The sequence below is a fragment of the Erythranthe guttata genome, chromosome 11 (genome assembly GCF_056151865.1).
Source record: "Erythranthe guttata isolate IM_541 chromosome 11, IM_541, whole genome shotgun sequence".
In the NCBI taxonomy this organism is placed as follows: domain Eukaryota; kingdom Viridiplantae; phylum Streptophyta; class Magnoliopsida; order Lamiales; family Phrymaceae; genus Erythranthe; species Erythranthe guttata.
Genome location: NC_142543.1, coordinates 4,579,397 through 4,594,388, shown reverse-complemented (window position 1 = coordinate 4,594,388; position 14,992 = coordinate 4,579,397). Strand labels below are relative to the sequence as shown.

Genomic DNA, 14,992 nt, shown 5'->3' with positions numbered 1-14,992 from the left:
CAGTCGGAGGTATACGAGGTTCATGTGGTTCTTCCACTGCGAAATAACACACAAATAAAAATAAATATACATAATATAAACACAAGCAAATAAAAATAGGAAAGAAAAAAAAAATTAATAAAAAAAAAAAATATTACACACTAAAAATTCGACAGAACACTGTCGAAAATTGGTAGAAAATTCGATAACTAGCTTTCGATTTTCCTACCCATTTTCGACAGTGTTCTGTCGAATTATCAAACATTAACTTCAAAGTTTTCACAAAAATCGACAACTAAATGTCGATTTTTTCAGAATTTTCGACATCAATCTGTCGAAAATTCTGATAAAATCGACATATACAGGTCGAGTTTTGTGAACGAAGAACTGACCCACGAATCTCAAATCAATGCTCAAATTAACTGAAATTAGATGTACCCATTAATAATTAACGATCATTCCTACCTAAAACAATCAAATCCTAAATAAATATTCAAGAAAATAAAAAATCGAAAACAAATATTACTTATATAACAAAGGCGACGGCGACGGCTTGATAACAATGGAGGTTTCGACGACGGCGGCGTTCGGCAGCGACGTCCGGCGGCGGCGAGGGTTGCAGCGGCGGTAACGACGGTGGGGAGGAGGAGCAACCGTGGAGGGAATTTGAAAGAAAAGAGATTTTTTTTTGTTTTGGTTTTAAAATAGGCAATTTCAAAAAAAATTGATATAATTGATATTTTGTATGAAATGGTGTTTTTATACTTTTCTTTTTATTTTGGTATTAAAGTAAGAAAAAAACTTATAAATATGTACTCAATTGTGGTTTTCAACTTGGGAGCATTCATGTAAGCAAAAGTTGAGATTTGTTATAGTGACCACCTTAACAAAATTAAGTTATTGATTTAAGAATAAAATTGTAATTTTCCGATTTAGTCGCCTCCTACTAAATTAATTGCATGAGGAATTGCGGGCTTCAACTTCAATAGCAGACATGAGTAATGTTGAATCTTACGAATCAAACATCATAGTAGCTTCTACTAACTAGTTAATCTCACCTAATAGTAGCAAGCAAACAAGACATAGTATCTTTAATATTTAGATTAGGGGTGAACGCGGGCGGGTTTGGGCGGGTTGACGTAAAAAAGATAACCCGACCCAATATAGGCGGGTTACCAAAATTTCAAACTGCACCTGTCTAGTTAGGATTACAAACTGCCCTTTGTCGGGTGGCACACTTTGGCGGGCGGGCAGGCGGGTTGGCGGGTTTGAGAGAACTAGACAGTATTTAAAATATAATGCCAAAAAAATAATTTAAAAGATGAAATTGTTCATTAATTCTGAAGCACAAAAGTATTTGCTGAGTCTTATGTTATTATAACATTTTGCTCACATCAAAATCAAACGTTAAACGAAATTAAAAAAAAAAAAAAAAAAAAAATAATCCTTCTTCCATTGCTACAAGTCTGTAACATCCAATATAAACTGAGTTGAACTTTCTTTATAACCTGAATAAACATGGACAAAAGAACAATTATGGTCAATATTGTAAACTTCAAAAAATAGACATGTAATCTGCACAAAAAAAAATATGAAATACGTAATATGCCTATAAAAAAAATCAGAAGTCATATATTGATCAATTTTATATATAAGTTCTTGCTTAGAAAATTATTTGAAAATGAATTTCTTACCAACAAAAGACGATCAGCCGTCAAAGACCACAAATCCAACAAAGCTTCAAAAAGTAGAAATATGTAATCTTCCAAAAAACTTGTATGTAATTTGGCCTGAAAAATATAGAGTCAGACTGTAATGATCAATTTCATACCAAGTTCTTGTTTAGAAAATTAAATGAAATGAGTCACTTACCAACAAAATGCAATCAACCATCAATGATAATGGATTTATCATTTGAAGCACCCAAAAGTTCTGGAAAAAAAATATAAATGCCAATCAATAACTGAAGAGAACAACAAATCAAAAGTTAAAAAAAAATAAAAAATACTGCATCTACCTTTTATAATTTCATCATACTTCTCCACTTCTTTGATAGGCACTTCTCTCATTGATTCTATGATGTCAATTGTGGTTGGCTTTGATCTTAACCAACTTTGGCAACATACAAGAGCCTCCACCATTTCCGGATTAAGGGAACTTCGATACGGATCAATAATACGACCACTTGTGCTAAATGCCGACTCAGATGCCACTGTGGAAACAGGGATAGCTAAAACATCTCTAGCCAATTGGGAGAGAATGGGAAATCTAATGGAATTTTCTTTCCACCACCTCAATATATCAAAAGACTCGACATTTCTTTCACATTTTTCTTCCAAATATCTAGTAAGTTCTGACTTTGTGTGAACACATTCATCTTCCTCCATTTTTTTTTCAAATTGAGAAGCTAAAGAGTTCCCTGCCCCCAGATTATCATCCAATTCCATGACATCAATGGAAGTTTGACTTGAGCTTGTTTGCACATTTTGAGAATCTTCGCCCGAGGTGCCATGTTGATAATGTCCATACAAACGAATCAAAATATTCTTGACTCTCTCTTCCATAGAATTAGATAAAGTACTATCATTTTCATAAACTTCGTTAAGACAAAATCTCACAAACCTTAACTTGTAACGTGGATCCAAAATAGTTGCAACATAAACAAGGAAGTTCAGTTTATCAAGGCTTTCCCAGTATTTGGTGAATTTATGTTTCATTTTGAGTCCCATTGAACTCACTTTCGGATCACTGTGTTTGGACAGATATCTCAACCTAGTTTGGACAGCCACAATTTCTTGAAAAAACATATTAGATGTCACATGTAAAGAACCAGAAAATTTTAAGGTAACATCATAGAAAAGCTTCAAAAACTTTGTAAATGATCTAGCAACAATCCAATCCTCTTCATTAGGCGGGCCGATGTATTTTCTTTCTTTTGACCTTCCCCTTTCACAACTCTCTTCATTCTCATTAATTTCATTTTCCACACAATCATCCGTATCTTTATCACCCAAGGCAAAGTACAGCCTGTAGTTTGAATCATCTTCTTTTAGCCGTTTAAAAGCTTTTTCAAACGTTGTCGCCGCTTCTAGCATTAAATATGTAGAATTCCACCTAGTTTCTATATCAAGGCAAACAGAACTCTTGCAAGCAATTTTCTCTATGTTTGCACAGTTTTTGAATGTCCGGAGTCTAGGTGGAGATGAACGCACATACCTTATCGCATTCCGAATCTTTAGAATATAATCATTTTGTTCTTTCAGACCATCCTTCACCCTTAAGTTCAAAATATGCGCACAACACCTTAGATGCAAAAATTCGTGATGTGATATAGTAGTTTCCCACCCTTTAGTGTTTTTCTTCACGTATTTAATTGCACCATCATTAGAGCTCGCATTATCAACCGTTATAGTCAATAATTTATCTATTCCCCAATCCAACAAACAACTTTCGATCATTTTACCTATTGTTTTACCCTTGTGATCAGAAATGACACAAAAACTTAAAATTCTTTTTTGCAGCACCCACTCCTTATCAATCCAATGTGCTGTAAGACACATATAATTGATGTTTTGGATTGAGGTCCATGTATCAGTGGTAAGACAAACACGTTCAGATTTAATAAGGCTTTTAAGTTTTGCCTTCTCATCAAGAAAAAGTTTTATACAATCCCTAGCAATAGTTATTCGGCTTGGAAGTGTAAATCTAGGTTGTAAGCATGCTGAATATCTCTTAAACCCTTCTCCCTCCACAATATTAAAAGGAAGCTCATCAAGAATAATCATTTCAATCAATTTCAGCCTACACTCTTCATAACTATAGCTCACAGATTTAAGAAAAACAGAAGAAGCTTCATTTCCCTCTTGTTTAAACGCATAAACAAGTGTCTTTTGTTTCTCATCAACAAGCCTATAAGGATATTTTTTGCACTGAATTTGCAAGTGGTTTATCAAGTTACCCGTACCATGTTGTTTTGGATGAGCTGCATAGTCATGGCCACAGTACTTGCAAGCTGCTCTCGGGTTTCCATTTTCCTCAAATCTTTCAAAATGATCCCACACCCATGAGTTTGGTCTACTGCCAATTGCTGCCTCTTTTGAGTTTTGTTCCTTTGGTTGAATCACTTTTTTATTTGTAATCTTCTTCCTTTTTCTTGAAGGTGGCTTCCATCGGGTTGGCCCACGGGGAGGTGGGGGCGACTTCATAGCTGATTTGGTTGCAGCAGATGTGCCTTGTTCATCAACATTGGGATTCAGGTCTCCAGTTTCAGCAATAATATTACTTGCATTTACCATCTGTAAAGCAAAATCCAACATAAAACATATAAATGAGAAATTCAAAAACTAATAAACATAAATGAGAAAGGATAAATTTATATTAGCTGGTTCAAGCCATCAAGATAGATTTCTTTAAAAATTAAAAAAAATTGTTTTTTTCTCCTAATCATGTCTCTTATCTCACAATCAGAAGAGAATAACCAAAAAAATGGCTGAAATTATAGATTCTGGAAGAAAACAAAAATAAATTGAAACACAAAATTAGAGGTCAAGGGAATGCTTTGTGGTTCTTCACAACTGAATAAAATCTTACCTTTTCAGTTTGTATTGAGGAGTGAGAACCAAAATCAGATTGGTGAGCTAGAAAATTGAAACAAAACAGCAGATTGTAGAGCAGTAGGCGGTGAACTAGTGACGCGGTATGTCTGCGGGAAAGGTAAAGTGAAAACCCTAATTACTTAGTATATATATGGCGGGCGGGTCGGGTTATGGGCGGGTTATAATATTAAGACCCGCTAACCGACCCGTTTCCTGCGGGTTGGTTGATTCATCAACTGCTACTAATAAAATAAAATGTAAACTGTGCGGGTCGCGGGCGGGTCGGGTCGGGTCGAGCGGGCGGGTCGGGTTGCGCGGGTATTTGTTCACCCCTAATTTAGATTGATGTAGGATTAAAAAAGAAAAATAAAGACATATTCCGTAATGGTAAAACACGCTTTTAGTTCTGGTAATAAAACGTATGTTTCCTTGTTTTGGTTAAGAATTAAAAAAAGCGGCCGCACACTCGCGTTCTTGGTAACATTCAATGTACCACACCACCCTGTGTCGCCACGTGTACACTCCTTTTATTTTTACTTTTTATCATATTTTATATTACTTTATTTAATACACCCACGTTAGTAATAGCACATATATATCATTATTATTATTATTTATTTATTTTCAGCAAAGTACAAATGAAAGATGAAAGTCACAGCAAAGTAGATTTACCCCTTCTCCTCTAATAAGTGAACACACACACACACACACACACTGTGTGAGAAACAAGAATCTGCTGGTGATGAAAGCGGCTCCTTTTTTATCCACAGAATAATTACAAAAGTTTGTTTTATTTTCTCTCTCTAGAAAACAACAAAGAAAAGGGGGAGTGAGAGAAAGAGATATTTCCGTATGTTTACCGAGAAAATGGGGAGAAAGAAGCTGGAGATCAAGCGAATTGAGGAGAACAGTGCTCGGATGGTTTGTTTTTCAAAGAGAAGAAATGGTCTGATTAAGAAAGCAAGGGAGTTATCTGTTCTTTGCGATGTCGACGTGGCCGCCATTATCTTCTCCAAGAGGGGAAAACTTTATCAGTATTGTAGCGCCGATAGGTAATTAACACCACCTAATCTTTTTCTTTTTCTTTTTCTTCTTCTTAAATTATGTTTTTGTTTACATACATAGAGTTGAAATTGTTGGTTGGTGGGATTTTCAAAACCCTAGTTCTCATATTCTTAAAATAGAATTCTTTGAGATATTTCAGTAACCAGTTTACGATCTTTTAGAGCAACTCCAATAGAGAGGAATTAATAAGGGGATCGAATAATAAAATTACTATTTATGTACTTGAAAATTCAAAAGTACTCCTGGGGTGAAGGAATTTGAGGTACAAAATTGCATCCAGACCCAAAGGAGAGGATTCAAATATTCCTTAGAAGCTCCTGCAATTTTAACATGATTTTTTTTTAATAAAAATAAAGAAATCTCAACATATTACAAATATAAAGAGATAATAATTTATTTGATAACTATGAGGAATGAGCACATATAATTTTTTTGAAAAAATGTCAGTATTACATTTAACATCAATTAAGTGTTTGATACTTCATTTTGATATCTCTCTCGCCACTGAATTTGCTCTTAGGTTCTCAATTTTTTTTCCTATAATAATAATAATAATAATAATAATACATAATGATGTATTTTTTTTTCAAAAAACGCGTGTTTTTAAAGGCACACAACATTAGGGATGAACAAAAACATCGAGAAATCGAAAACAGAAAAAACCGAACCAATATACCGTCTTGACTTAAAACCGCATATACGGTAATTTTTTTTTGAAAACCCGAAAATGTCGATTTGTGTATTGAAAATAAAAAAATTACCGAACCGAACCGATTTATACAAAATGACGTCATTTTGATATATAGTATAAATATTTATTGTCTTCCCGTATCGTATCGCGCCTCTATTCTTCGAATGCCTCCTTGTGACGTGTTTTTTATTAGGTAATTTTGCTTTGTTATTTGTTAATTTTCTCAACCAATATAGTGAAAGTCCAAAGTTTGTTAATCAAATATCGCTTTTATGCCGAACCGATAGACGAAAACGAAACCGAAAATAAACCGAATTGATACCGAAACCGTCAAGTGAAAACCGAACAATCAATTAACACCAAATCGAAAAAAACCGACATGTTCGGTTCTTAAAACATGAAAAACCTATATTATCGGTACGTGTTTGATTTATTGCAAAAACCGAGTTGTACCGACCCGTGCACACCCCTACACAACATTAGTGTTTGTCATTCAATCATTGAATATAATTCATACTCCATATCTGTTTCACAATATCCTTCCGGAAAAAAAATTGTTTCGTATTAGTATTTGTTAATAGTTATGTTCTTTGAGAGCCATCTTATATACTGTCACGAGTTATCCTCGTGCATATGACAACGTTTGTTGAATCACATATAACTTTCCATCTTTGTATAACGTTTCATAAATTATTTTATAGTAATATTATTATTTGTAACAATTTTTTTTTATTTAATGCTTGTTACTTTAACAAGTTTAATATATCAGTAGAGAATATTATTGTTATTCAACAAGTATAATTTATTTGGATTCAAAAAAAAAAAAAAACAAGTATAATTTATTTGAAATATTATTTTATTATTTTTACCATGTAAAGTATAATTTCAAAATAAATAAGTAAAGGAGCATTTGAAATTATTATGATAATTCTTAGAAGATAAATCTTTTAGGGCACTTTGTGGATTTTATCAAGTTTTGCTCCTCCGACTGAACTTTCTTTTAATTCTGATGAATGATGATTACATTTAAAATTTTGACCCTAAGAGCAACTCCAATGCTAAACATCAAAATTGGATTATCAAATACTCATTTGATAATTAAGATAATATTTTAATATCTATTTACAATTTATCTACTCCAACCATGGTTATCTAAATCAATAATCAATTGGAATTTTTTTAGTGGTTTTATTTGTAATTGCCACGTGTCATTTTGTGATTGGGTGTTTAGGTAGTTATTTTTTTGATAACTCAATTTCCGGGATGTATTTTTACATTGAAATAGGTAGAATATCAAAATACTTACCCACTTTGATACTCCCATTGGAGTGGAAAATTTTAATTTTGGAATATCAAAAAGGTGGTTTATGGATTTGATAATCCATTTGATACTCCCATTGGAGTTGCTCTAATAATCAAAATTAGGTAACTATCGATTGCTCGTTACAAAACTAAGTTTGAAAAAAAATGAGAAAAAAACCCCAAATAAGGAATTAAATGGTCTCGGACGGGTAATTTCAAGACCCTTTACGCAATCTTCTAGTAATCTATCTTGCAAGTTAACATTGGCTATAAGTTCTTACTCGTAACTGGCAAATCCTCTTTTGATCGTGACTTATCATGCACTTATATTTGAACCTTGATGTCGATTCTTCTTGTTCTCTTACGCCTATTCTAACATTATTTCATATGTAAAAAAAAGTATTACAAACCTCACTTTTTGATTAAGACACGAGTTCAAATAATATTCGAGCTTAAGTTCATGTTGCTTATTGGTTGATTGGTCACATTTTCAGAGTTCCATATACACGAGCAAGATATAATTTTATTTTATTTTTTAATCGAAAAAAGAACATATATATTCTACGTACTAGAGATGTAAGATCAAAAACATATTGTACGTTTGTAAGGACTGAATGTACTACAAACTCTAGACAATTTATGATGGTGTCCTTTTATGCTTTCCAATATTCCATGTTTGATTAAAGTACATATGATTTTGTTTCGTAGTGAAAGATCATTGCATTTCTTCTGGCCTTAGCTTTATTCCAATTGCATTCTTATTCTTCTTTTGGTTGTAGCTCAATATTATTTTGTTTTTGTATGTTGTTGTTATTAAACAGCATGGCGCAAGTCCTGCAACAATATCAACGTCGAGTCGAGAGTGAGAAAGATGGTTGCGATACAGAGGTAAGATTCACGCCTCCAATAATGGATTTTGGAAGAAAAAAAAAACAAAAAAAAAAAACAAATGGTTACTCGAGATTTATATTGTCAAAATGGGGATCATTACTGAAATTTGAAATATATTCACTTATCAATTAGGGAAGATAATTTCGTAATCTTTCACGACTGTTATATAACTACATGATTGGTGATATTAATAAATACATGAGTTCGATTGATGATATTTATTCTTGTGAGAAATGTGGTGTTTGGAATTTTAGTCATCGGTCTCGTGTGATATTTGAGGCCTAATAAATCTACGTCAAACGGCCGTGATTCATTACTTTGAACTAAAGTAAGAAGGTAACTTTTTTGTTTGAAGTAAAGTCTCTAAGCTCCGTTTGGATGGTAGGATTTGGAGGAGGGGTTTCAAATCCATAATAACAAATTTCTTACACTTGTTTGGATTGAGAGACCCGATGAAGTATTTCAAATCCACACTCCTTTTTAGTAATAAATTGGGCCACTCATGTTGATTTCAAATGACTACAAATCATAGTCATTTCAAATCTCTTCCCCAAATCAAATCCTTCCATCCAAATGGATCCTTAGACACTTTGGGACTCGGGGATTTAAAACAAGTCCACATAAAGAGATTTGAAATCCCCCACAATTGCTCTAAAATGATAGTTACGGATATAAAATTCCTAAATCAATTCCTTCCATCCGAATGTCACTCTTTTATAGTTAACTTTAAATCAATTCCTAAGTTTAATTTTTCATTTGTAATTACTTTTCATTTTTCTTTTTAATTTGGTCGATTTTAATATATGCTTCATCTCGATCTATAGCTCTATGTCACTCTTTGTTCTCTCGCTCCCGTTCACCCTTGCTCTAGATCTAGTGTTCATTTTCCAAAATCAACTAGTTAAATGATATATGCCTACAAAATCTGGTCACATGAGAGAAGATTTTATGTTAGAGCTCATGATACTTTTGGTAGATGGTTTTGAATCTCTTGCCATTAGTTCGCTCTCTTTCCCGATTTGTGATCTGTTAATTTGTGTTAATTTTCTAACACGTAACGATAAATTAGTCAACCTACCTAGTTGATTTTAGTCAAACACCAACATCCATTTATATAATTCCAATACTTCTATAATATATATATATGCTCACCTCAAGTTGGAACTGCTTAAGTTACGTAACACTCCCCTCGAGCTTAGAGTCTATGAATAAGTAGATATTATTAGTTCATGACTACAACAATTTCTTCATTAGCTACGTACGGTTCGCACGAGTAGCAGAATTGATAGCAGTGTAACAAAAGACAAAAGACAGCAATAAGAGTAGTAATAACAAGATTAACATCATAAAAGACAACACCAAGAGTGACACAAAACGAAGAGGACTAGTCAGAAATTATGGTTTCAAATTAGGTTTTGAGGTTATTTTCAAAATGTTCCAACTCTCTCTGGATACACTCGACACCATGTTAAAAGAGAAAAAAGCATGGTTGGTCAGACGAAATATTATAGAAATGCCCGAATTAGAAATGCCAGAACTATAATAATATTATAGAATAAGCCGACTCTCTTTATAAGAGATGGGAACATAGTTTTAATAAAGAAGAAGTTCTTCAATATATACACATATAAGGGCATTCATTTCACAAGGTGATTTGATTGATTGGCAGGATCTGTACTCCAGAAACGGTGATTATCTTACATATAGTGAGCTTCTCAAAACTGTTGGAAGGTAACTCCCGATTTCTGAATAATTTAATTTTGTTTTTGTTGCAACGCTTTTGGGGTTGTTTACTATCAAGTTATATTTCTTTCTCCATAGTGAACTTAAGGAGCCACGTGTTGAGCAGCTAAGTGTGGCGGACCTTGGGCTCATCCAGAAACAACTTGAGACTGCATTAATGGAGATACGCTCGACTAAGGTTTCATGTTCACTCTCCATCAGTCCCTAAATTGGTTTACTCAATGAACTGTAGAAAACAAATGTGCCCCTAAATATACAAAGTGCATCTAGACGAGTATTTTGCTAAGAGAAAATTCATCATGCCTCATTCAGACCAGCAATTCTTCGGTAATAATGTTTTTGTTCGATTGCCTATGTTTTTTTTTGGAGACCAAGCAAAAGGCATGATAATTTGTCTTAAACCTTTTTTTTTATTATTAGCTTTTATCTCATAAAAGTTTGTTCAAGTGCCAGCTATGAATGTGCGTGTGCAGTGTGGTATATCAAAGCCATTTCATGAACTAGAGAAGTGAAATTCATATCATAGTTTTTGTTTACCTTTTTGATGAGCTGAGCTTACGTGGCAAGAATGTTCGAACCGCTTGAACATTAGTATTCTTTTCCAGTTTCTTGTCAACCTGTAAAAACATATTAAAGTTACGTTTCAGAATACATAGTATTATTGCCTTTCCATTCATAAAACATTGTGATGTCAGAATTTATTACTCCATGCAGACAAAATTGATGACGGATGCTCAGTCAAGCCTTCAGGAAAAGGTGCGCAAGTCTAATTTTTGCCTTCAGGATAATTGGTTCATGTTAAATAAGGTAAATGCTTACAACAGCTTATATTATGTGAGCAGGAAAAGATGCTGGAAGAAGAAAAAAAGCATTTCAAAGAGGTTATTAAAGTTGAAACCCTGCATATATATAAATTATGATTACTAGATCCGTTTATCACAAACATGACTTTATTACACACATTTGTTTACATATTACAGATTGTTGAAGGCAATAACAGTGCTAAGAAAAAGAAGGTGGTGATAGATCTCAACATCGCCGCAGACGGCTAAACAACAAATACAAGCATACAACACCGGACCTCGTTCAAACTTTTATATGTAAAATAAAAATAAATTATCTGCAGAATCATAAAAATGCATGCAGGTATAAATAAAAGGTGCTAGAGGAATATCTACCTCTTTATTGTGAACGAGGCCCTCGTTGCATGGTGTAAGCTGCTTGACCCCTCTTCTGTATTTGAACTTTTGTTAAATATTGCTCTGTTTTTAATGGTTGAACATATATGGGATATATGCTTTGCTTTAGCCCATGCCACTTTTATCATTGCATACAAAACAAAACTACAGCTGCAAACGTGGTCGAATAATCGTCACCTGAAAAAAAATAGCTTCCTTTAGTTGTTGGCGTCGACTCACATTACAGAGAAAGAAAAGAAACTAGACGATGAATGCATATTTTCCCTACTTACTTTTAAACGTACCAAGTTGATGTTTCAAAGATGGTGAAGGAAACCTATATATGTTTTAAGGAAAGAAACATAAACAAGTTGACTCTCTTCTTCCTATTCGGATATTATCAGCTTAATATAAATAATCTTTCGCTGTCTTAACGCCATCCTAGCCAGTGGACCACATATAGTTTCTTGATCTATAATTGATTTAGCTGCATAGGAAAATTGACTTGCGAATGATTTATGCATCATAACTAGCAGCTAATACCTGCATTCGCCATTTCAGTACACACAAGTTCCACTCAAAATCCTACACGAGTCTAAAAAAATTCAATATTATTCGAAACGTAGTTTTCGTGTAGAAGAGAGCAAGAAAGAGAGAGATATTTAGTCGGCCCTGCATTTAGAAACATTGTGCTTCATGCTACGTGTTTTGGAGCAAGACTAGATTTGGCCTTCTACATAAAAAGAGTCGAGAGAAAACAAGCTTCCCCTGCTCATTTAGATAAAAATTCTAGGCACAGTGAGATCTCAAAATAGAGATTATATATCGAAACTTTGTATTCGTAGAGGCACATAGCAACAATACCAAAAACATGATTCGTATGCATGAATGGGCACTTCGAAAATTATCACTTTAGACTAAAATGTAAACTTAGAACGTACTAAACGTTTAATTCTACCAAGTACAGTAATCAATTCTACACTTCATCATTTTCTTTATTGCATGGCATGTTGTATTTCATAGATGCGAGTCTAGACGAACATGAAATGTGCCCACAAAAACATGATAGTGCAGAAAGAAGGAAGAAAAAGATGTCAAACGAAAATAACAATAGTTAAAAAAGTTCTCCTTGTCTCATACCATAGTCGACAATTTGATTTTAGCTCGATTGAAATCTTGATTCATGTATTAAACCGCATTTGTACCAATATTATTCATATACTAATGCACCTTTAAATAAGATATATTTTCAGCATACGTGCATTTGATTAGACATTTTGTAAATCACTTTTCTATTATTTACTTAGATATTGGGGAGCCAGAGCACTATGTTAAAGTCTCGAATAAAAAAATGCACCTTAAAATAAGATAAAACTCATAAAATGGATTCCGATAAGTCCCGATGAAGGTCCACCCCTAAAAGACAAAGTGATTCTTCTTGTTAGTCAATTTTTTGAATCACCTTTAAAGTGGTTCTATTATTTTCTTGAATTTTTTTGTTGAGCAAAGGGACTTAAGATATTAAAATTTGTAAGAGACAAAGAAACGTACCTTTCGAACTTGTTTCCAAAATCCAAAGTACTCAAAAATAGCATCAAACAACCATTGGAAACACATTGCTTCACTTTACCTCATCTTTATATTCTAGCTAGCATCTATTCGAACACCGATTTTAACACATTACTTTAACAAAAAAAAAAAAAACAATTCACGTGGGTGGAATATCAATCTTAAATGCTTACTTCAGTATCTCTTAGGACTCTATAGATACGCCTAACCGTTTTTTGAACCCATATATGAAGTATAATATATGTGGATTTCCCACTTTACGATTTTAGATATGTCTATCACATGCATGAGATGCAAAATGCGCTTCGAATCGAAGTTGTTGAAACGAGAACATATTTGATATATAATTCAATACTATTTCTGTTTTGCAAGCTTGTTAAAACTAGAGTCTCCACCATGTACAAATAAATAAAACACACCTTGAGAGCCAAAGGAAGAACAAAGTACATATCCTGCCAATTTACAGCCTTATATAATATAATATATATTCCTCTACAATTCTGTATATGTATATACACATAAACGCATATATATGTAGTACATACATGGATCTCGGATTCAGAGTTTCGTCAAGTAAAATATGATCTGTACACGAATTCAGACTTATTCACACACACACACACAGTCATACACAGAGATATAAATTCATCGAGCAGGTTAAAAACGAAGTGAAAATAGAACATCACACAAGAAATAAAAATAAAGGAGCGTCGAATTAGTTAATAAGCTTACATCAAATCCAAGTTTGAAGTTTTCTCTCTGCATATGCATCAAAACCCTTTCCGCTTGCAAAATTTGGAAAAATAAAATTAAAAACCCTAAAAAAATTCGCATCTTCACCCACCCCCACACCTCATCCCCTTTGGATAGAGGATTCAAGCTTCCATTACCCCGAATTTCTGCCGCTCTCTAAAAGTTGGTATGGCGAAGGGGTAGAGAGAGAGAGAGGGAGAGAGAGAGAGAGAGGGTAAAGAGGAGCTATTGTGTAGCCAAGTGGCTGATTGATGCTTGTATTATTATATATATATTCCCTCAAAAGATTGCCTGCCTCTCTATTACTTGTTCATATTAAACGCACTACACGTGGCGGCCGATGCTTATCACGACTATATATAAATATCCATCAATTCAAATCAGAAAATAAAACGCGCCTTTTGATCTTTCTACTAATTAATCTAATGGGTAAAGTTCATTTTACCTACCTCAACTATACCCAACGTGTAAAATACCCCCCTAAACTTCAAAATGAATCAAAACAGCCCCTCCCATTTATTGGTCAACGTTAAAAACAACAAAAAAAGGTGACACCGTTAGTTTTAGAGTAAACCCGTTAGTTTTAATGCGATTTTACATATTTACCCTTAGCATCTTCTTCCTCCTTCCTCTCCTCCCTCTTTTCTTTTTTTCTTTTTTTTTCCCCTCCCCCTCTGTTCTTCACGAGCAATACACAGAATTTCATCTATCAAAAAAATCATTTTTTTCATCAATCACTTCCTTCTCTCTCTCTCTCTCTATCTCTCTCTCTCTCTCTCTCTCTCTCTCTCTATATATATATATATATATATATATATATATATATATATATATATATATATATATATATATATATATATATATATATATATATATATATATATATATATATATATATATATCACCTGAAAACCTATTTAACGCCAACAGTTTACAGATTCAAATCAATGGGTTAGACTCATCTATTGCGCAATCGTCTCCACAAACGGGTCAGAAAAGATTACCCTCGAATCCACGGCGGCGCCACCTTTCTTTCACCACCACCACCACCACCACCACCGTCATGGGTCTTTCCATCTCCTCTTTCAACTTTTTTTCTCGCAACCAAAACCCCCAAGAAATTCAAGAAGAAACGCAAAAAAGATGAGGCGATTTCAACAAAGTCCCAAATCTGAAACCCTTCTATTTGTGAGTTGGGGAGAAAAAAATCAGGGTTTTGTGTCATG

At 33.6% G+C, this 14,992-nt stretch overlaps 1 protein-coding gene and 1 long non-coding RNA gene across 8 annotated transcripts; one reads left to right on the top strand and one right to left on the bottom strand.

Moving 5' to 3' along the window:
• Nucleotides 1–5,203: 5,203 nt before the first annotated feature.
• On the top strand, nucleotides 5,204–11,578 carry LOC105962395 (agamous-like MADS-box protein AGL27). The gene is made up of 7 exons (XM_012986700.2): nucleotides 5,204–5,626; nucleotides 8,454–8,520; nucleotides 10,193–10,254; nucleotides 10,345–10,444; nucleotides 10,981–11,022; nucleotides 11,109–11,147; nucleotides 11,247–11,578. Exons 1-7 carry the CDS (start codon nucleotides 5,427–5,429, stop codon nucleotides 11,316–11,318), a joined length of 582 nt encoding a protein of 193 aa, XP_012842154.2. The 5' UTR covers nucleotides 5,204–5,426; the 3' UTR covers nucleotides 11,319–11,578.
• Nucleotides 8,138–14,032, bottom strand: LOC105962399 (uncharacterized). Of its 7 annotated transcripts, none has more exons than XR_016034405.1 (5): nucleotides 13,746–14,014; nucleotides 12,802–13,127; nucleotides 11,445–12,212; nucleotides 10,804–10,883; nucleotides 9,919–10,492 (listed from the first exon to the last, which is right to left on the bottom strand). It is a non-coding gene; the product is annotated as an uncharacterized LOC105962399 (long non-coding RNA). The 7 variants fall into 7 exon arrangements; XR_016034406.1 differs by having other exon boundaries at nucleotides 11,445–12,860; nucleotides 12,996–13,127; XR_001173197.2 differs by having other exon boundaries at nucleotides 12,996–13,127.
• Between the last annotated feature and the right edge of the window lie 960 nt (nucleotides 14,033–14,992).